The 23894-nt window shown below is 39.3% G+C and overlaps 1 protein-coding gene across 1 annotated transcript; it reads left to right on the top strand.

The window, feature by feature from the left end:
- Positions 1 to 2367: 2367 nt before the first annotated feature.
- Positions 2368 to 22583, top strand: asip1 (agouti signaling protein 1). Its single transcript, XM_079218506.1, has 4 exons — positions 2368 to 2540; positions 20753 to 20924; positions 21254 to 21303; positions 22136 to 22583. Exons 2-4 carry the CDS (start codon positions 20759 to 20761, stop codon positions 22295 to 22297), a joined length of 378 nt encoding a protein of 125 aa, XP_079074632.1. The 5' UTR covers positions 2368 to 2540; positions 20753 to 20758; the 3' UTR covers positions 22298 to 22583.
- The last annotated feature ends 1311 nt before the right edge of the window (positions 22584 to 23894 follow it).

The raw sequence follows: 23894 nt of genomic DNA, 5'->3' as shown, positions 1-23894 counted from the left end.
AAGGTCAGAGGTCAGCTCCACCAGACGGATCCTCACACTCGGCGGACTTCCCAACTACAGAGCAAAGGTCACCTTCCAGATCTCCTATTTTACGATCCAAGAAGTCATTGGTGGAGAGGTCAGAGGTCGAACTGGGCGAGAGCTCCTGTGTGTCTCGACCTTTCTCTCTTGATGAGACAGACCCGAGGATTCTGGGAACTGCGTCAGTTATCTCTCTCAGTCAATGAAGTAGCTTTAAAAGACGGGAGGCAGATTCTTTTTTGTTTTTTTTTTTACTTCAGGAGGATAAATCAGCCCGACAGTAGGTTTTATGTCTGTGTCACGTCTGACATCTGGGGCTGCTTCACACTGCACGCCTTTTATCTCTTTATGGTTTCACAAGTGAACATAACTTATTCTAATCAGCAAAGTATTTGGAAGGACGACTTTAATTCCGTAATTAGAAAAAGAGAAAAACATATATGAAAAAATATATCATATGTGAGTTTGGATTTCACGAAAGCAGGGAAATGAAAAATAGACGTCCCGCTTTCTCAATTGTTTGTTTTTAATTTTCGAGATTGATATCATATCAAACCCCCGTTGGCTGGAGCGGGAACCAAAGACCACATGAGGAGTTTAATGGGATGATTCACCGGAGAGGAAATGAAAAAACCCACAAAAGATTTCAAGGCACCCAAAAAAAAAAAACGTCTCATGGATGAATTGATAAAACAATTACTCGCCATCGATCCATGACCTGGAAACAGAAATACTGACATCCGAGTGGATTTGAGTTTGTAAAAATATCTTTCCTCCGTTTTGTGGTTCTCAGAGATTCCATCTATAAATATGATTACTTTTCATCCGCTCCACATGTGCGGTCGGTGTTGACAGTCCTCTGAAGGTACTCTCCGCCCCGAGGCGGCAAATTGTTACAAACATGTTTTTTTTTTTACAAACACTCAAAAACATTTAATCATCTGAGCTCTGAGATGCGGTAAATAAATAATTTGGTCAGTAAGTGCACTAACGAGCCTTTGTGTTCCCCGAGGGACCCGGAAGACTAACGGGGACCAGCAATCAGGTTCTCGGAGGCTGATTCCGATTAGCGGTCCAGTCGGGCTGTAATTGACCTTTGAACCTTTCATTTGTTGCCGAGCCAGACCTGATGTGTGTGTGTGTGTGTTCCTGTTCCTGATTTAGGCTACCGTCTGGCACACATTTCAGGCTAAATACCAGGTAATTGTGGACGGCTTGTGCAATTGGTGTGTGTGTGTGTGTGTGTGTGTGTGTGTGTGTGTGTGTGTGTGTGGTTTTAGATATACAGCAAGATAGTAAACAATAAACAAACCAATTTTCACAGCAAAAAAAATCAGTTTTTCCAGCAAAGAGTGTACCGATGAACAGATTTGAAAGTGTCTCATGGCAGCAGGTAAACATACATTTAATTTCACATTTTGATTTTTGATTCTGAAGTGTCCCCCCTTTTAATGACGTCAAACTTTTCATTTAGTGCCATCTTCAGGTCCAAATGCCAATTTGTCCACTACTTTTTTTTGGGGGGCTTAATATTGGCATCCCCATCTTCCTCAGCGGTGCTTTGTGTTGGATGTTAATTAGCAATATTAGCATAGCGACATGCTAAGCTAAGAGGGTGACAATGGCAAACATCAGCGTTTCGAGCGTTGTTGTTGCTACTTTGTTGCCATGGTTGCATTTAGGTAAAACCTCCCTGTCTACAGCCTCTGGCCGCTGTCTCTCCGTCCTCACACTTTTCCCCCCAGTGTGATCACACTGAGGTCGCACGCAACACCTGCTTAGAGTTAAGACCTGTGCTGTCTGGAATTGGGACCTGGCTTGCGTTGTGTGTCCAGGACGACATCCTGGGAAATGTAGGAAATCCCCAAACAGAATTTGAAGTGGTAGAAGAAGGCAGGCTGAGGGAGAAGTGTCTTTGTAGTCTCAAAATACCTGAACTTCACGGACTGATCTGACAGGTGAGAGGGAGGATTTCCCCTGGAAGGTTGAAGCCGGCCTCCGATGTGAGATAAGCAACACTTCACAGGAGGGTCTGGTTCACATTTATCTGTCCATCTTCTGCATCATTTTGACCTTTTCCGTCCCCCAACCCCACTGCACTGCTGGTCCCGCCTCCAGTGCAAACCTCCCATTATGTCTTCATCATCAACAGCAGGGCAAGGTACTGCTACTTAAGGAGAGAGAGGAAGAGGAACCGGAGGAGAGGGGGATAAACAGAGGGTCTGGGGAAAGAAAACCTCAGAGAGAGAGAGAACGAAAACAGAGGCGGGGAGAAGGGAAACGAGGCAGAAACAAGACAAAACCCACCAAATTAGAGGTGAAGGGTGGGAAACGGGGGGGAGGACAGAAAAAAGGAGAGCGGTGACTTGTGGACCAAAGAGACAGAGAAATAAAAGCGCGAAAGAAGAAAAAGGGGGTGCCCAAAGAGAGAGAGAGAGAGAGAGAGAGAGAGAGAGGCGCACTACAGGAACGAGAGAAAAACGACAAACTAAGAGCCGACCCAGGGAACCACAGCACAGGTAAGGCCAGCGGACATTTTGATCTTATCTTGGCATGTTGTAAAAGCGCGGAGGAGGAGGATGAGGCTAGCGGCATGCGCGGAGAATTTAAAAAACTTTTTTTCATCATTGTTGTCGTCGTGGATTAACGTCAGAGAAAGAAAAGAAGAAAGAAAGTGGAACTCATGGTTGAAAAGTGGTTGAAAACAATGTAGAAATGCCTGCGAGCCATCTGCTGCTGCTGCTGCTGCTTCCAGAGGATTTCCGCCGCTACGGCCTGTGAAGCGCAGGGTACACGTTACACAAATAAAACACAAGTCTGCAGGGCGAAGGAACAAATGGGTCACCGGTGAGCTCAACCGTAGCGTCTTCTTTCGGGTCTCGTCTTCAGACGGCTTTCATGAGGCGACTTTCAGAGTTTTTACGCCACTGAGGGGAAAAGAAAAAAGCCGGAACGAGGTCGACGAGGTTGTAAATTCTTCCTGAGAACCGTAACCGTCGACATAAACTCGTGCAGTAAATCCTCAGTCGAGGTAAATTCGTCTCTGCGCGTCTTCGCACGTATTCACGTTTACGAGGAATCTGTTTGAATCGAAGCGCCCGACGCCGTCAGGGCTCCGTCTATCGAGGACGCCGTCTCTGCTATCGCCGATCTGGAGGAGCGACCGGCCGCCGCCTCGGGATGGAAGAGATCAAAGGGGCAAAGAAACGCGGTTGCACTAAATGTTCATTTTAAAAAGAAGGAAGCGGAGTTTTAGCAGCAGCAGCGCGTGAGAGATAATAACTTGCATTGGAAATTTCTGCACTTTATATGTGTCATAGCACGTTTTCTTGTATTATATTCAGTCTTTAATGTTGTGTTAAAAGTGTACTTTTAATTCCACAAGTGTTTTAATATTTAAAAAAGGTTGTTTATGACCTGTAACCTCTGAAGCGGAAACAGAAAATATGCATAAAAGTCAATAAAAGGTTGTTTTATTTGAACGTTTACACTTAAAATAAATCAATCTCATCTTATGTGTTTCATATCCAATAAAGGTTTTCTGTAATGTTAAGCTTTTTTTTTTAAAGTGCTCTTGAATATCAGTCAAACAACAACAACAATGTTTAAATGCATTAAAGGGAATTCTGCACTCAAAAGATTCTCTGCCATCTTATGCTCACGGCATTAAAAAGGGACAACACATGTATAAATGTATAGATTAAAATGAATAGATTTTGTGGATCTCTGCTCTTGGATTAATAAAGAAAAACACGTCTCAGTTCAAAGGAAACAAAGGCGGCTAATATTTCAAAAGCATGTGTAACATGAGTAATAAGAGTCAATATAAGTAATATATGAGTAATATGCCCCTTCAGATAGTTCAGTTGAAATCCATTCGATATTAAATACTATTTGAATTGTGCCGTGCTATGTGTAATTAATAATGTAACATTTGCTGTGCATTGTTCTTAGAACTTGTATGGTCTTTATTATAGAATCATATTTTAACAGTAAATGGATTTAGCTGCGAATCCTCAGCATTATAACTGTAAACATATAATTCAATTCTAACTCATAAGCATTAACTATAATAGGGATGTATTACAGACGAGGCTCAATTTAAGATAGTTTAAGTGTGTTAAACGGCGTATTTAATGGCGGTATATTGTCGGTGCCTGCAGCAACGTGATCGTGGTTATCAAGAGGAATGCCGGGGAGGAAAAAAAAAGATAATTTCAATCAGCAACTTGATGGTTGATGAAACTCGTCTCTCAGAAACTCGACCCATGAATTTGACCCAAAAACAGCAACATCCCGGCTGCACACCGTTATTAACCGCTTCTTCTAACGAAGAGGATCAGAAGATGATCTCCCTCTGTCCTTCCAGTAACCATGGCCAGATGTGGAGCACGCACTTCTTAGAAAGTAGTGCCAGTGTGTGTACAGTCACACACACACACACACACACACACACACTTTGCATCCATTCGCCGGGACTACTTATCCTCCGGGGAATTTGTCTCTGGTGTGAAGCAGCCGACACTGGAGGGTTTTGTACTGTTTTCTATCTGGTAAAAAATATGATTATGGGACCATATTTAAGAAAGTATAATATACTTATTTTATTATATGTGTGTGAGAAGTGTTTTTACCTCTCTTTTTTCTTTTTCTTTTACGGGATTAGAGGCGATTAAAAGACAGAAAACCCGTCCTTTCTGTTAACCAAACGTAAATGGAGCACAAATAAGGAATAATTGCAATAATGTTTTGTTTGAAACCTCCCCGAATCGTTTCCTCATGTGTCCGTATGTTTTTACGTGAACCGGAGAAACCGGATTAATCCGACTAATCAGGTTATAGGCAGCAAATTGCGGGCATGTGTTTTCCTGGTAACTGTGAAATCTGTGTATTTGTAATAATTTGGGAATCATGCCTTATTTATTTCAGGGTTTTAGTAATACAAGACCCTGCTCCCTGATTGTGTGTGTCTGTGTGTGTCTGTGTGTGTGTGTGTGTGTGTGTGTGTGTGTGTGTGTGTCTGAATTGAATTTGTCGCCTTCTTTTTCTTTTAAAAAGATATCTAGTGTAATTGTTTTTCTCTGCCTTTAAATAGCTTTCATACAAGGGTTCACTATCACTATTGTTACAGCGATATTGTTCCCTCTTCTGAACATTTCCCTGCACACACACGCGCACACACACGCGTGTCAAAGGCCGATCAGAAACCCAGCAGGTAGCCGCATACGTGGCCCGAAAAAAGAAAAATCAGCTTTTTCTTTGCAGTAATGCATATGCAGCGCCATGCGCTCACAACAGTGGAAAGTAGTACTATTCCCTCTTGTGCACAACTGTTTAGAAATGTTATGGAGCACTTTATGAAAGTGCACAAGACAAAGTAGGGACTTTGGAAATGATTGGTCGAATACATTGATGTTTTCAGTCTTTTCATGCGATTTGATTCATTAAAGTAAAACAGCAGCAACACATTTATCAGTCCAGTTAAGATAAGATAAAATAAGATAACCCTTTATTAGTGGGGAAATTACAGGGATTACAGCAGTGCACACAAGAGAATAAAAGATTAAAAAATCAAGAAATAGAAATAAACAGTAATAGAAAACAATAAAAAAAAAACAGTAAAGGAAAAATATTAAATATACAGACTGAATACAAATAAAAAGTATATAAAAGTACACTCAGTTCTGGATTATTTTTATTTTTTTAGCTGCACTCTTTGCCATTGTGGCTTTCCTCCATTGCTTCTCACACACTTGGAAAGAAGAGAACATTTTTTTTATTAAGAAAACTCATTCAGTCGTGTCCAACATTATCAAATGTTTTGTTGCTTGAGTTGGAGGAACATTTCCTTCGCGTTATTTTTTAAATGAAAAGTGACAGCATCGGGCATCGAGGTCTGGCGCCGCGCTCCGATGCGACCGCAACCGGCTACCAATCACATGACCGCAACCGCGTCGTCAGTTGAGTTTAACAAGCTCAACCTACTAATGCACGAACGTATCTAATCCATAATTCATCGCGGGCTGCGATTTATTCTGTCGGTGAATTAAACGCTACGATTTCCCGCGAGGAGATTTTCTAGCTACGCTTCCCGCGTCCCGCTTGTTAGCCGGCTGATGATTAAAGAAAAGCCATGCTAACTGATACATGTTCACTTATTTACGACCGAAAATACATTTGTCATATTGGAAATATTGAATATAGAAAGTAAAACATGATTTCAAAATAACTGTTATTATAACTGCTGTGTATAATTAATAATGTAACATTTTCGGTGCATTGTTCTTAGAACTTGTATCGTTAAACAGTTAAAGGATTTAGCTGCGAAAATTATTATCATAACTGTATTATAACTATAATGAAGTACACAGATTGAGTCCAAGTGGTATCATTGCATCCCGAATTAGGATCCTTGGAGTCAAATATTTTCTTAATTTCTTGCGTATTTACTTTAAAATTACAATCAGAAAACCTTTTCATACACTTTTTTTTTTCCTCCAAGCCAGAAGGAAAACGCCTTTTTCCCGCCCACCCCAAATATTTAGCTGATTGGAGTAATTTATGTGTACCTGTGGAAGCCCTCAGATGAAAGGCGGCGCAGTGGAGCGGCCCCAGATGTCCGATGATCCACGTGACACAGACGTAAAAAAAAACACGGTCGGGATGATTTATCCTGGAGGAGTCGTCCCCGCAAATCTGCCAGAAGTCTCTCGTCTTTCGCTCTGAAGCCGCCTCGCGGAGCAGATAACGCTCGGACCCCTGGGGGGGGATCTCCTCCGGTCCGGCTCGGGGGAAAATACACAAGAGAAAATAAAGAAGATGGAACCATGCAGGCGTATTATCACACGGTGACCTGGTTCTGCATTTAGTTTTGTATTGATTTTTAGTAGAAAAGTAGAAAAAACAAACAGAATTTGTCTTGCAACAAAAAAAACTACAAAAAAGCAGATTAAATTACACACTATTTTAACTTTTATTCAAACAGATCCTGATTTTGTGCGAGACATTAATTTAACACAGCGTGCTACTAATAAAAGCTTCATACTAATAAAAGCTTTTAAAGTTCACGCAGATAATTACTATAATTATAAAGGCGAAGGTAAAAACTAAATAAACCCTAAATTGAAAATGTGCGAGAGTTGAATTACTGAGATTGTTTTTTTTCTAAGAGGGGAAACAATGTGAAGATAATTTATAAAAATCCAAAATAATATTTATAAAACAACAATAATTATATAAAAAAAAAAATATAGCCTTTTAAAAAAAAAGTTTTTTGAAGAGGAACATTTTTTTTTTTTTACATTTAATTATACACTCGACTTCACATAAATTCCATCTTTGATGAGCCGACTTCAACCACAACAATATTATAAAGATCATAGTGCCGAGAAATTAAAATTCTTTCACAGTTTCTCAGTTTTCTGGTTGTAAATTTTCGGAGGCCTCGGCGTCCCCCAGAGAATAAATAACACGTTCCTGGTGTCCGCAACGGGAACGCCTCAGAGGTTGTTGTTCTACATTTATATATGCTATTAAACATATATTATTTAGCTCCATCAACCAATATCTGTATACAAGCACTAAACAAAAGTATGTTTCTGTTGAGATTATGCAAAGAGAGAGAGACATAGAGAGAGAGAGAGAGAGCACCCAGTCTGCAGCTCCTTTGAGCTTTTAACATGTTTTACTGTGGTTTTGGTTTTACAGCACATTTACTGTTTGATTGAGTCTCACCGTTCTCATTCATTTGTTTTCCAGCAGCAGTAAACAGCTGTTTACAAGTGCAAAAAAACAAACACCTGGATCGACAGTGGAATATTTTGTATTTGTGTTTTTTAAACGAAATGTATGAATCTACAATAGACATTTCAACGGTTTATATTTTGGGGGGGAATTCTTGATTTCTGAAGCGGTCGTCGCTGGAATCCATTTGAACGTCGTAAATCAGCGAAGCAGAAACAAACTTTTTCAAACTTCTTCCGAGGCCACAGGGGTTTGAGCGTTTGATGCTAAAAGTCTCGGTTCCCTTTCTTTTTTTTTTCGGGGTGGAATATTTCTCCGTCACACCCCGATAGCGCGGGCCGGAGGACGGTTAACCAGCCGGCTGCACACACATGTGCGGTGGAGCAGAAACTTGAATTATTTAGTTCTGCAAGTCAGAAACACCACAATTGTGACCGCAAGAAAAAACGTAACCTCGATTGGAAAACTCCTGTGAGTTCTTTTCTTTCTTTTTACTTTTCTTTTTTTCAGTTTTGTTGTTTTGGGGTGTCTTTTGAGATCAATGAGCGATTTATTTATTTATTTTATGTTTATTTTATTTATGTATTCAGGTATAGGTGTGCATATACATATATCAATATATATTAACATACACACACACACACACACACACACACACACACACAGCGGTTGCTCACCAAGTGCAGCCCACTGCTCCTAATTTCATAGATGTATTTAAAACAATACATATATATATGTGTATATATATATATATATATATATATATATATATGTGAGTTTGTGTGTTTGTATGTGTGTATATATATATATATATATATATATATATATATATATATATATATATATATATATATACACATGTATATTATGAATGTATTTCTTCAGTTTTGTTGTTTTTGGGGTGTCATTTAACCTTTAAAACTGATTATTTTTATGTGTTTATTATTTATTTATTTTACTTTAATCTTTACTTACTTGTATTTAAGTATTGTGTAAGTAATACTTATTGTTTAAGTAGTGTGTGTGTGTGTGTAATCAAACAAATATGAATATAACGATAAATATAAATGTTAAAAGTGTGGCGGGACAAAATAAAGGACCCCTTCCATCCCAAAATAACTATATGGTCAAATAGGTTGTTTTTATAAAGGCTTTGATCTTCATAAGTATGTCAATTTAATCATAAAAACTGGTAAATAGTTTTATTTGTTTTGGTCTCGATAGAGTTCTGTTTCTGATTATAAATATGCTAATGTTTACTTTGCTTTGTTCAGTGAGACGTTTATATCCGTTGTTATGAAAAGAACGTCAAACATGTCGACTGAAATATTGCAGGTTGGCGTCTGTTTTCCTGCTGTTTCTCATTTTTGAAAGCAGAAAAAAACAAAAACGGACAAAGGGGAATAATATCATCACGCGGGCCTTTGTGTGTGTGTGTGTGTGTGTGTGTGTGTGTGTGTGTGTGTGTGTGTGTGTGTGTGTGTGTGTGTGTGTGTGTGTGTGTGTGTGTGTGTGTGTGGAGCCAGCAGCTTCTGCAAAAGAGCACAACAATTTAAAAAAAAAAATGAACCCTGTGTTTTTGCACCACAGTTTCCTCGGCATGTCCTTCCAGTAAATATGCCTGTGTGTGTGTGTGTGTGTGTGTGTGTGTGTGTGTGTGTGTGTGTGTGTGTGTTCAAACAGACAAAGTACACAGGAGGATTCTTGGATAACTTTTCCGCCCAAATCAAGTCAGATGTTTTGTTAAAGTTTGGCCAGAAAAATAAAAATAAAGTCAGACTGTGTTTGTCTGATAATATTAATTTTCCTAAAATTTCTATAATACTTTTTTTAATAACTACTCAAGTATTTACCTTCTTATAAACGATGTTCTGCAACTTATATGCATGTTTAAATGTAACAAAATACAATATATATTATTAGTGTGTCAATATTATAGAATTGCTGCACCGTATGAAAACTTACATTTTTAAGTATTTTGAGACTTAGTGTATCAATATTATGCACCGAATGAAAACTTCCGTTTTGAAGTATTTTGAGACTTATTTGTTTAAACCGAGGCTCAGCTGATCTCCGGGAGCTTTCGATTCTTTTTGTGCGGGGTTTTCGTTTGTGAGTTTCTCCAGCGGGGTTGAGAAGCACAGACGGTGTCGTGAAGACCGTAAAGCCCCCAGAGGACATTTGTGATTTGTTCTATTGGCCTTAATAAATGAAATTGTCTGGGCTGGACTTGAAACTGGTGAGACCTGTTTGTTTCTTCTGCTGTCGAGTCCGTGTTCGCCCACTTTCTTCCCTGTAATCTAATAAAAGGTGCCCCTAATCTAATCAGAGTATGCACCCGTTAAAGCGCAGCTGAAATCCCTTTTGCCTTTTTAAATTGACAGCCCATAATCAGGGATAATGTTTCCCAGTTTACAACGTTTTAGAAGATTTACGGTGTCAGGAACGAGGAGTGCGACGGCTTCTCCACTTAGAAACCTTGCACGAAATAAATGAGATTAAAAAAGCATGTTCTTATTAAAGAACATGCTTTTTTAATCTCATTTATTTTGTATTATAATTATGACCAAAATCTGGTGTTTAAATACGTTTCATGTAGAATTTAATTTACACACACACACACAGACAGGAAACTGCGTGTGTGTGTGTCAGTCTTTCATAGCTGCTTTCCAAATGTATAATTAATTATTGTGCAATTGAAGTATTCCTCAAATTGCACATTGTTTTAGTTTAGTTTTTATTATTGCTGTAAATTTTGTATTTTGTTGTATTTTTCAATTAAAACCAAATTAATTATTTTCTTTAAAGAATAATGACTCGTGATTAATCTTAATGTTTGAATCGAGGGAAAACTCAAAATAAATGTACTGCTATTATTTCACAATTATTTCGCAATCAAGCAAATAATTCATTTTAATGCATCTTCCATTTTCGAGTTTAAAATGTTACTTAGGACATTAAAAAAAATAGACGAACAAAGAATATCTGCCGGACTTGATTATGATCATCCAGTCAAAAATAATTCTACTTAACTTGCTGTAATTATTAAATGCAACAAAGAGTCCTGAACAAACTAAATCCTCTTGTCACGCAGCTCACGTGAGCGCCATTTTTTCGTGCTCCTCTCGTTGGTTCAAATCCTTCCTCGTCTTCTCTCGACCCCACGACTCCTTTCAAGTTTGCCTTTTTTATTGTGAAAAATCTACTTTTCAAAGCAATATTTCTCATCTTTGCTACACATTTTTGTGAAACGTCCAGATGTATTTATTCTCAGGGAGCTGCTCCTCCATCAAGGCCTTCCTTCAGCGGCATATGACCTAAATAAAGACAGGCTCTGCGGTCGCACCGAGGCCCACTGGAGGATGGGGCATGTATACTAAAACAATAGCTGATGTTTAAGCATACATTTATTTGCTATAAATATATGTATATATATATATATATATATATATATATATATATTTATATATATATATATATATATATACCCCCAAAAAGGCAAACGGAACTCCGACATGGATGTTCTCATACTTTTAATTGTGCCTATTTTACATAAACTTTAAATAACTGTAAATAAACGCGAGAAAACTATTCAATTAAATGATTATTTTTAATTAATCTTATTTTCTTTGGTATTTTGTTGTCATATTTAGATATACAATGATAAATGCTGGGTTGATGTCGTCCAATGTCTAGTCTCTACTCGATCATGTGACGAGACGGTGCAATATAGCATGTGGCTTGTTAAAATATAGCATGTGGCTAGTTGAAATATAGCATGTGGCTTGTTAAAATATAGCATGTGGCTAGTTGAAATATAGCATGTGGCAACTTGAAATATAGCATGTGGCAATTTGAAATATAGCATGTGGCTAGTTGAAATATAGCATGTGGCAATTTGAAATATAGCATGTGGCTAGTTGAAATATAGCATGTGGCTAGTTGAAATATAGCATGTGGCTAGTTAAAATATAGCATGTGGCTAGTTGAAATATAGCATGTGGCTAGTTGAAATATAGCATGTAGGGCTTGTTGAAAAATAGCATGTGGCAACTTGAAATATAGCATGTGGCAACTTGAAATATAGCATGTGGCTAGTTGAAATATAGCATGTGGCAATTTGAAATATAGCATGTGGCTAGTTGAAATATAGCATGTGGCTAGTTGAAATATAGCATGTGGCTAGTTAAAATATAGCATGTGGCTAGTTGAAATATAGCATGTGGCTAGTTGAAATATAGCATGTAGGGCTAGTTGAAAAATAGCATGTGGCAACTTGAAATATAGCATGTGGCAACTTGAAATATAGCATGTGGCTAGTTGAAAATTACACTCGGGGTAAATCATTTTGTGGTTGGTGGCGCTTTTGTTCAGTCCCACAAGTGGGAAAAAAAAACTTCAGGGGGGATCTTTAGGCAATGGTTTGAAAATGAAAAATAATTAATTATGTTCATCACATTGTACCTCGAAATATCTTTAAAATATGCTTCTAAAACTGCATGCTACTAACTGCGTACTTCTACAGAGGAAAACATTCTAGGACTACATGTTACTGGTTACTCACAAAATATAACAATTAAAATATGAAGCATTATCATTAATTAAACTATCCGACATCACGGATATTAAGCAAAGTGTTGATGTCTCCGTTACACTTTTCACTTAAAGTTCCAATTTGATTGCCATACTTTTACAGTAGGGTATAAATAACGTGGAGGAGGCTTACTACTTAATACCAACCTTCCCAGTTAATGAAAGGGGAGAAAAGCAATGCAAGATGGCTTTTGTCCGAGGTCTCTGAATCAATAAATCTGCCCCTTAAGAAAAAGAAAAAAAAAAACTCCCTAATTGCTTTCACTCGCAGTCGGAAACAAATTTAGCTAGCGGTAACGTTATTAGTGTTGTAAATTCCTATAAAGCCTCGCCCTTATCCGCAGCTCGTATATTCAAACAATAATAACATTGAATGTTTCTAAATTGCGACAAATTCGCTAAAAGCAACCCCTCCCTTTGTTCACCTTCTGGTTTTACGTAACGCAAGTCGAGTCCTTAATTTAAAGCAACTGGACTCAGTCAGTTGGGTCTTCTTGTGGTCATTTTCTCCGATCGGTTTCAAATTGAGGAAGCCTCTTTGAAGCCGAGGTATCCAGTGACCTGGACACGAGAGAACACGATACCGACGCAAAGAACTGCGCCCACAAATCCCGTATTTAATTATTCATACAGAGAGCTGGAGTACCGCGTCGGCTTCACGCACCGCTGAGCGAAGCGGGGGCCCGGCCTCCGACACGGTACTCCAGCTCTTCGCGGTCCGTTAGCCGGTTACAGAACGCGGCACAGAACTGGATATACACGACTGGAGGATCCGCCGTCAAGCCGCTCTGTCTCTGTCTCGTCCTCATGCCATTAAATCAGCATTAATAATCATCTCCGTCTACATCTCGTCATCCCTGAGTTTGGTTACACGGAGGCTTCGATCAATCAATTTGGAAGCGATTGAGGAAAATGTCCGCTGGACCAAACGGACAAAGTTCAATCGCTTTAAGTTACGGGTTCCACTCGTGTCACGTCAAAGGGTTCCCGTGTGAAGCTACGTGCTGATTTATTAAGTGTGGCTCAGCTGCAAGGGGTCATAGACCCCTGCAGCAAGCTCACTTCATGTTATTGCTCGGGCTTATTAGTTGGAATGCTTCAGAAGTCTAACTATTGTTATCCTCTTCTTTATTCAACTTAATCAAATTCATCATCTTGTTCTATTTCCTCCGTACGTATTTTGAACCTCTTCTCCTCCTTCATATATTAAGCTATTTAAACCGTTCAAATATTAAAATATTCAGCTACTTAAGGACACGATGGCTATGACCTTTCATATTTCTGACTTTTCAAATTGTTGAATTATTAAGCTTTTTATGAAAATTAAAATGAATGGGAGCGGATGGGGAAAATCTTCAAATCCTCTTCAACTTCAAATGCTTACAGGTTCTGCATACCTTCAGCTAAAGACACAACTTAAATGTTGACTAAACCTTCAGCTATTATTCTATAATTTCAGATTCCTGATATCTTTTATAGTTTTTTACCTTTCACCGTTTTCGTTTCATGCTTTTTTAGCAACTTTTCTGACTTTAACATGGGTGTGTATGGCGCAGCTCAGAGAGTGAGTCACCGCTAGAGTGGACAGACCCTTGAGGATTTCTCCAATAAAGTATTAGCTTTTTGCCATCTCCTCCACAATACTAAGTCTTTGGGCATAATTTATACATCAAAACGTAGGAAATCTTGTCTTACTTTGTAAACTTGGGTCGATTTGAATCCAACAGATTCAGACGTGTTTAAATCAGACGATATGTGAGAGGTGGTCCTCCTTCTTCCATTCCCTCCCATGTTAAATCTCCCTCAAAAATGTCTCTCTCCAACGACCGTACCTGATTTAGAAATTGCAACTAGAGACACATCGTGAAGTTACGCTCTCATTTCTAAATCCTTACAAATATTTAAGTCGACGGAAACGCTCTCAGAAGTCTTGTGCTTCTCATGATTACGTTATTTTCGCGATGGGATTCACGGTTGTCTGTCAAATACAATAGTTTGAAAGGTTGTTTTCTCATTAAATCCACAGTCCAGTCTCCTGCTCTGTGACAGTGTCACAGCTGTTTCAAGTTAGCCAATCAGGACTGCCACCATGTAAAGCTCAAATGAGGATTATTGTATTAAAAAGAAAATAAATACACAATTGTGCATAATATTTTTTTATGTATTCACGTGATATGTTGCAGCAAAGTGCTGTCCCATTCATATTTACACCATCAAGCCCTCATAGCTAATGTTGGCATATATATATAAAATGTACCTCAATAACCTCAATAACACATCTCACTACCGGTAATGTATACATATTGCGACGTCTTACGGCAGTAGTAGCCACACTTTCAAAATTTCCTAGTTATTATTATTATTATATACGTTGTGAACGTTTTTTCCGCTCCGTCGATATCGTCATGTCACATTTTATATTACATTTAAATCACTACGTTATGTGCAGTTATTTCATTATAGGTTCAAAGATGCATCGATAAATAACCTTACTTCAACAGGTAGTTAGGGCCCGACTTCGTACTGAAATATCGTCGTATAAATGCTGTTGAAATCTAAAAATTATGTGGTTTAAGGTTTCTACTGAGAAAATACTGTAATGCTCTGCGTTTTTTCTACGCCCCTGAACTGTTTTACAGTCTGCGTCTCATATCTGGACAGCAGAGCACCCAGACCATACACTTCATATTTTACACCTCACATCTGCACATGTTTTTGTTGCTTGTTAACTTCCCCTGTCATTGTTTCACCTCTTTAAATCATCCCGCTTTGAAAAGGATCAATGCACTAAAGTGTGGTTTCCAAAAAACCTTATGAAAAACAGCCACTCTGATCCCGTGTTGACGCTTTAAAGTCGAAACAGACGGCCGGGCAGGAGATGCATGAAGGTGGTTCGAGGTGCTGTTTAACATATACAATGTGTTTGACATTCTTGTGCCATGCTTTTCAAAGCGACTGCTTAATGCGTAGAAATTTGCTTTAAAAAAAAATCTATCTTTTCGAATACCAAACCTTTAAACCCCAGGTGGCTGTGGAGAGTTTAGTTGTTTCCTGCGTTGACGAAGAAGAGTGACTGTGGTCAGCTCAGAGTCACGGCTGTTAACAATTGCTCCCAAAGCTGTCGTGGATGAATAATGAATCGTCGCGTTCCCCTGAAGGCAGAATAGTAGGATTTGTGCGTTGCGGTTCGCAAACACAACATTCAAAGTTGGCTCCTCCCCCTCAGCTCAATGACACCAGGAGCACACGCCCCCCCCCCCCCCAGCTGACCGGGGTTACGGGCGGGTTGTTTTGGAACGAGCTTTGATGTTTTTTCTTAATTTTTTTGGCGATGTGTCCGACATTTTTGTAGCTTCCTGTTGGCTCGCGATCTGAGAGCGACGTCTGAGAGCGACGCCCAGAAACCGGCCGAACAAATCAAAATATGAAAAGAATACAGGCGGCGAGGACTGCAGGGTCTCCACAGATACAGACACACACTTCTAGTGATGATTGAAAGGGATTATATTTGGCTATTTGAAGTCTCTAAATTGGTTGGATCCGGTCCAGGGGTGAAATTAGGTTGACTTTAACTCCTTGCTTCATATTTGCAGTATTCATCTATGAAATCTAACAGATCAAACCGATAACATGTCCGCGAGAGTCCTGAATTATAATACGACACAATATTCGTGTCATTTTTTCTTCTTTTCGTTTTACACAATTAGCAAGTTATCATTTCCTAAAATGAGAAAACCTACGTAAATAATTTGGAGAAGCAAAACTTTACAGCAGTGTACAGCAGTATTACTTTCAGTAGTTATTCCATTTTATTTTGTCAGTTGTCATGTTAAATACATTGGTAAGATGCGGGTTCAATGCCACCGAATAATTTGTGAATGTTGACAAAACTATCAATATCACAATCATTTGTGTTTTAAATCAGAAGAAAGTTACAACAAAATCCATTTTGTAAAAGACAAAAACAGTTTACAAGCACCATGCAAGGAGTTAGCAATGTGCACGGCGTTACGCCAGCAGAGCTGCAGCTGCTGCGTGTGTTGACAGAATAAAACTGAATGTCATGAAACATCACGACTTATTTTGTCATTTTAAATGAAAACGAAAGAGAACTTGAGTGACACTCGCCGCTAGGAGAACGCAGACGATGGTGCATTCAAGTGCTCCTCGGATTGTCCCCTTTTTAGAGTTGGAAAGTTGTTCTTCAGACTCCGGTGTATTAATGAGGTTTAATTCTTAATGTGGAAACAACATAAACAATAAGAAGATGTGTTGTGATTTTTGAAACGATTATTCCTATCTTGCAATGTTAATGGAAGTGAAACATACCGTAATGCGTGTGCAGGATAACAGACCCACCGAGCCAAGAATAAAGTTGAGGTTCAAGCATGCTTGTGATTGGGGGAAAGTATCACCCATATAATTGACAATTTTGGTCATTTTTGGTGACTATAGTTATTGTGGGGATGAGGTCTGAATCTAATGTTTACCTTTTAAAAAACTGCATTCTTCATTCCCAATTTCAACAACTGTGAAAGTAATTCCATCATGCCCTGAAGAGGTCAAGCACAATGTACATGCATTGTTATTATAATATTTTTTTCATAATTAAATTGTCCATGTTTTCCATTTTTTCAGAGCAACTCAGCAATACGCAAATCTGACTTATTATTTATCAATTTAACAAAATGTGTGTGTGTATATATACATACATACCTCTCTTGTTCAGTGTAGTGTTTGGCAGACAAACACCAGAAGGTTGATCATAATGGAGCAATAGTTTTCACAAATGCCTGCAAAGAAATTAAAAATTTTCAAATTTGTGGCAAAATGGTGAATTTCCGAGCTAATTTTCCTTTTGATTAAAGATCTGCTAAAAAGCACTGATTGCAACACCCAACCCGTAAATGACTGCAGGATTGAATTCCCTTTACGGGAGGTGTTTATATTACTTTGCCCTCTCGTAATATAAGCCTAATTAAACACAAGCACCGCAGCCAACAGGCTGGGAACCAAACTAAATGAAATGCCGTCTCAACAACAACCGGCTGTGAGGAAAAGAGTAAACAAGAGACGAGATTTAACAACTGAACGCTCAATGAAGTTAAGCACTTACAATAAATGACGATAAAAGTTGGCATGAAAATAGCTGCTGACAGACAAAGTGACTGGAGACCATCTGGGGTTGTGGCAGCAGCTCAAACTCTTCCGGCGGTGCCGTTCTCCTGCGGTAAACTGCAGCTTTGACATTTGTGGCCAATTTAATTTGCACTGTTCTGGTACTGACTGATGCTTTAACGTTAGCTCTATGTTTTGGCTCTAAAGGCGAAACTGGATAAAAACGTAACACGTCTGCACCGCAGAGATAATATTCTGCTCAAATATTTGACGTAACGAACGTCGGCTAATAACAGAAACTAAGTCATAAATCTGGGTCAGAGTACGAACGGGCATGACAGTAACCCGTGCAGTGCTTGTCGTGGGCGTGGCCGTTCAAAGCACACCCGTTGATTGGCCCTCGGAAGTTATTATTGCTTGTCGACTCCAGGGAAGTGAAGAAGAGTTGGGTTGTAACCGTTAGTTGGTCTATCCCTAACAGCATCTGGGGAAAAAAATGAACTGCAGTCATCAAGCCTCTGTAAAAACGATCAAAAGGACATGGCTTGTGTGGATCGATGCGTCTGGACCCGCAGAATCTAGGACAAATAATATGTTGTTATAGCGGCGGCATCTAGCAAAATTGTAACGAAATTAAATTTGCAAATTTCAACAAAGCACTCCTTTAAGTCCCCAGAAGTATTCAGAGATTTAAACTCTGTTTAGAAGCCCTGAGATCGTGCAGCCTTTGAAGAAACCAAGATGTTCATAATTTTGCTCAGCAACATATCTGATAAACGGTGTTCTTGTTGCAGATTGCACCTTTTTAAAAACTCATTTAAAAAAAGACGAATGTCCTCAAAAATATTTCTGCATAAAAATCGCAGGAAATGTCGTGGGAAGCACAACTTGACACTTGTATCAATATGCATGTATCAATATGCAATATGCATGTATCAATATGCAATATACATGTATCAATATGCAATATGCATGTATCAATATGCAATATACACGTAGCAATATGCATGTATCAATATGCAATGTGCATGTATCAATCAATATGCAATATACACGTATCAATGTGCAATATACACGTATCAATATGCAATATGCATGTATCAATATGCAATGTGCATGTATCAATATGCAATATGCATGTATCAATATGCAATATGCATGTATCAATATGCAATATGCATGTATCAATATGCAATATACACGTAGCAATATGCAATATACACGTGTCAATATGCAATATGCATGTATCAATATGCAATATACACGTAGCAATATGCATGTATCAATATGCAATATGCATGTATCAATATGCAATGTTTCAGTGGAGCAAAGCGACAACGTGTGAAAAAAGAAACAATTTAAAGGAAAAATATAAACAATAAAAGTGTAAAACACAATCATCTTCCACAAACTATCAGAGTTGCTGAATCTTTGGCCAGTTTTAAGAGACTTCTGAACAACTTGATTTATAGACATAAGAACATATTGATCACGTGTTTTTATTTGTTCCAGTTTTGCCTGTCTCTGCTCGTTCTATGTTTATATTGTAGTACATTTTTTTGGTCCACCTCATTTTTCTGTATTTTACATGACGCTTCTTTTTTAGCTAATTCTTTTATACTTTTTGTATAAAAGTAAAAAACAATGTACAACACATGTGATACAGTTAAATAGAATAAATACTAAAATATGTTGTTTTCATGTTGACAACTCTTGTTCACGTCAATGCAAAAGGCGTTCTGTTATTACCCAAAGCAGAAACTATTTCTCTATTTTTATCTGCTAATGTTCAGCAGCTCGGTATTAGTTTGTACAACGTCTGAGGCAATCGCCACCTGCTGCCCGCCCACTAGGGGGCGTGGCCTGCAGCAGCCTCAGACCAGGGAAAAGAGAACTTTACAGCAAACATGACCACATCATGAGACCGCAATGTTATTGACAGCGAGAATCGAACACTACTGGGTCCGATGTGCGGGGACTTCCAACAAAACACACCTGGCATTTATCAAGCGGGTTTTTGCGGTCGGCAAAACACGTTGGAGCAATTCAAAAAGCAGCAGCCTGCCTCTTTTAAACCTGCTTCAAAGAATCAAAAGCAAACGAATGGCTGATGTAACGCTTGTGAGACGAGCAGGTGACTCACGAGCTTTGTTCATTTGCTGAACATGTAACAGAACATTGCGACGATCAAACGGCTTCAAATGGGTGCAGAGACAAACTATGTCATCTATGAAGACGTCATGAGGAGGCTCGTGAAGAATATCCAATAATTGTTGAGATATTTCCGTCTGGAGCAAAGTGGTGCACTGCCTGGCCAACAGCTGATCATTCTGAATTTGTTTCCCCCGTGTGTAGTGGCCAAATATTGTACTGAGATGATAAGAACTCATTTGAGTTTATTAAAAAAACAAAGAAATAAACTTAGAGCTGTCTGTGGACACTTTTGTGTTCTTGGAACAACCATTTTTTGGATCGATCGTAGTTCTTAGATCACCGTTTTGAGGGTCTAGGAACTCCTCCAGCCGGAGAGGAACGGTGAGTGATGCAAGTCTACGGGGAGCGTTCGGCCAACCGCCATTTTTTTATACAGGCAACATAAGACGCAAACAACAACTCGCACCGAAATAAATAGTCCAGAAGTTACCTTGTTCATAAGCACACGCCCACTGAGCCAAAGGTTCCGGAATGTCAGGGTTCCGGGTTCCAGATTGTCAGAGTTCCGGTTTCCGAAATATCTGGGTTCCAGAATGTCAGGGTTCCGGGTTCCAGAATGTCTGTATTCCAGAATGTCAGGGTTCCAGAATGTCAGTATTCCAGAATGTCAGTATTCCAGAATGCCAGGGTTCCAGAATGTCAGTATTCCAGAATGTCAGGGTTCCAGAATGTCAGTATTCCAGAATGCCAGGGTTCCAGAATGTCTGTATTCCAGAATGTCTGTATTCCAGAATGTCAGGGTTCCAGAATGTCAGGGTTCCAGAATGTCAGTATTCCAGAATGTCAGGGTTCCAGAATGTCAAGGTTCCAGAATGTCTGTATTCCAGAATGTCAGGGTTCCAGAATGTCAGGGTTCCAGAATGTCAAGGTTCCAGAATGTCTGTATTCCAGAATGTCAGGGTTCCGGGTTCCGGAATGTGAGTGACAGCTGCTGGTAACCAGCGTCACAAAGTCTAACACAGTCCCCACAAAGCATACCCCACTGAGCGTCTATGTTGCTTGTGTTTATATGAATGTAGCACGTAATTGTTCTAAGTGTACATTGTTGTGACTTTTGTTCCAGAGGAAGATGCATTCCGTCATGATGCTCGGCTGCTTCGTCTTCGCTACGACGGAGTACTTCCGGGCCGCCGCCCACATGATCCCCGAGGAGAGGCTCTCCACCAATAGGGTCGTTGTAGCTAACGCTCTGTCTCAAAGCCTTTACAAAGGCCCGCCTCCTGTTCTTATTGTAGGTAAGTTTGAACTTGAGTGTTTTCACCTTATTCGTCAAGTCACTTATGAAACGTCTCAAGATTTTTAAAAAAAAATTTTAAATCATTTTCATGCGATCCTGGGGGTACTGGTGTTTGTTGATGGGACACAATGTACAAGGCTGCCATGAAAGTTGAGCATTTAAAAAAGTGTTAATAATGTGACATTACATTTCCGCATGAGAGCGATGAGTGAATGATCTTTATCGACTAAGTACCATTTATTCTCCAATATGCTGATGATGCATTGTTTTTCTTCTGCTGTGACGATGTCTAGAATAATATTTTCTTTTTTAAATGTTCTCCTCCAGAGTTGCCAAAATCGGGGAAGAAGAACAAGAAAACAAAGAAACAAAAAAAGGTAATACAAAATGTGTGTCACTGTGTGGGATGATTATTTTGATCATTACATTATACACAAGACAGTAAATCCCTGTGTTCCTTGTGTAACACTAAACTCATGAGGTCCTCTTGGCTTCTTCTATGTTCTGCTGCACCTCATGGTCAGGATCATGATTCTGCAAATGGAAGATTAGAAAAAAAGCTATTAAGTGAACTTTTTGAGCAAAGATCATCTCGTCTAACGAGTCTCCTGTTCTCTCTGTGAACACATTTATACTTCATATGTTCTATTGTCACAGTGAAGTTATTATTATTATTAGATCTCAGCTTTCTGTTGCAACAATATGATGACATTTATTGTTACTGTCTCCCTCTCTCTCTATCTCTCTCCCTTCTCTCTTCCTTCCTCCCTCCCTCTCTCTCTCCCCATCTCTCGTCCCTCCCTCTGTCTATCCATCTCTCTCTCTCTTCCTCACTCTCTCTCTCGCGCTCTCTGTCCATCTCTCTCTTCCTCCGACCCCTCCCTATCTGTCCCCCCCTCACGATCTTCCTCACTCCCTCCCTCTTTCTTTCTCCCTCACTCCCTCCTCCGCCCTTTCTCTCTCTCTCTCTCTTTGTCTCTCCCTCTCTACATCTCTCTCTTGGTCCATCTCTCTCTTCCTCCGCCCCTCCCTCTCTGTCCCTCTCCCCCTCTCTCGCTCTCTCTTCCTTCCTCCCTCCCTCTCTCTCTCTGTCCCTCCCTCTCTACATCTATCTCTGTCCATCTCTCTCTTCCTCCGTCCCTCCCTCTCCCTCCTCTCTCGCTCTTTGTCACTCCCTCTCTCTCTCCCCCCCCCCCCTCCACCTCTCAGAAGTTCGGTGTGAAGAAGCGCCCCCCTCCCCCTGCTGACTGCGTTCCCTTGTGGGGAAGCTGTAAATCTCCCAGCAACGTGTGCTGTGACTTCTGTGCTTTCTGCCAGTGTCGGCTGTTCAGGACGGTGTGTTTCTGCCGGATGGGAAACCCTCGCTGCTGAGCCCCTCTCGAGGTGAACACTGTGGAGGGGAATCGCTTCTGGTCCTTGATTTGCCTGAAACTTCTATGCATGAAAGCACTTTATTACCGAGGACTGTTCCACGCCGAGCTTCCCTAAAACCTTTCAGGGGGAAGGCCAGCTGCTTATATGACCACGATGCCACTCACAAATATGTTTTTTTTATTTTACTTTGAGCACGCATTTATTGAATATATGCTCAAACATTTGTTTTACATTGCGTTATTTTTACACAGAAATACATGAATGCGCAATAACACATATTGTATAAAGCCTTAAAGAATAAAGTCAATGCACTTTGTTTTCGTATAACAGTGTCTTTGTTTTATTTAATGTCTCGACCAAAGAGATATGAATTCACAAATATGAAATGGATAAGGTGTCAACAAATCCCAGGAAAAGATGGAAACCAACCACACTTTAGTCCCTCACTAGTATATGACTCCCTCGACTCAGGTCTAAGCTCATTGGTTTATAACTGAGTCGTAAAGGCTCTAAAACAAATGCTCAAAAAATATATAAGAGGAAATAATGTATTTATTTTGAACTACTTTGGTAATACACACTTGGTGTGCAAGTGAGAAGCTGCAGGCCAGTGTTTATTTTTACTCAATCCCACATACAAGTGTGCGTGATCATGGTCATAAATGAACGTATCACAGTGCAGCTAATTCAAGTTATTTTTTTTTAATACAGTTTTTCAGTTTTAAATACAAAAATGGAGCTCTATGCCAGAGAGGAACAAGATATGCAAATAATACTGTGTTGCATGAAAGAAAAGATGCAACTTTATCTTTATTTTTTTACCTATGATTAAACAAGAAGGATTAGCTGGTTGATAATGCTGGGAAATGCATTTATATCGAAGGGAAATTAATTATGACACAGGAAGTGGTGTCTGAAGTTTCTCTGGAAGCATTTTCTTCCCATAATGTGTATTAGCTTCTTTAATCAGTACTTAAAATTCTCATCTCATCATCTGTGTTATGTTACTGAGGGAAATGGATTCAGCTCGGGAGTCGGCTCCTTTGGTTTTAAATCAGTGCCCGGTTGTTGGGAACACCACAAACGTATTTCCTGGGATCTTAAGGCTGTGATTTCCAGGAAGCAATTGCTACATTATGATAAACACATGCATTCCCTTTGGCGACAAAATAATGAGGGATAATGAAATGTTGGTGAAAACAGAGGCTTTTTAATCATCACTTACGGTTTGGTGTCTGAAAATCTGGCCGGAAAGAGGAAAAAGTCATCAAACAAAGACAGACATGTTCTTTTCACTGAAAAGCACTTAGCCTTAAATTGGCTATGACACTTTATACAATTCTTTAATAGGCCGAGCACAAAATGTGGCCATAGCATATCATTAAATGTTAATTGTTAATATATTTGTTATCAAAGAAGCAATATATGACAATCAGGGCATTTATATATCAGCAAACCGCTCTTTGTGATGTGAAGATATAGTGCAGTAACTTTATCTACCTGCTCCGTAGATAAAGTTACTGCCAGAGATGTCACTTTAGAGACATGCTTGGTCTATAATATTTGATTCCCTACAAGCATGTAGGCTCTTGAA

Source organism: Taurulus bubalis (genome assembly GCF_910589615.1).
Source record: "Taurulus bubalis genome assembly, chromosome: 5".
In the NCBI taxonomy this organism is placed as follows: domain Eukaryota; kingdom Metazoa; phylum Chordata; class Actinopteri; order Perciformes; family Cottidae; genus Taurulus; species Taurulus bubalis.
The sequence above is the reverse complement of the archived record's forward strand: the minus strand, read 5'-3'. Positions and strand labels throughout refer to the sequence as shown.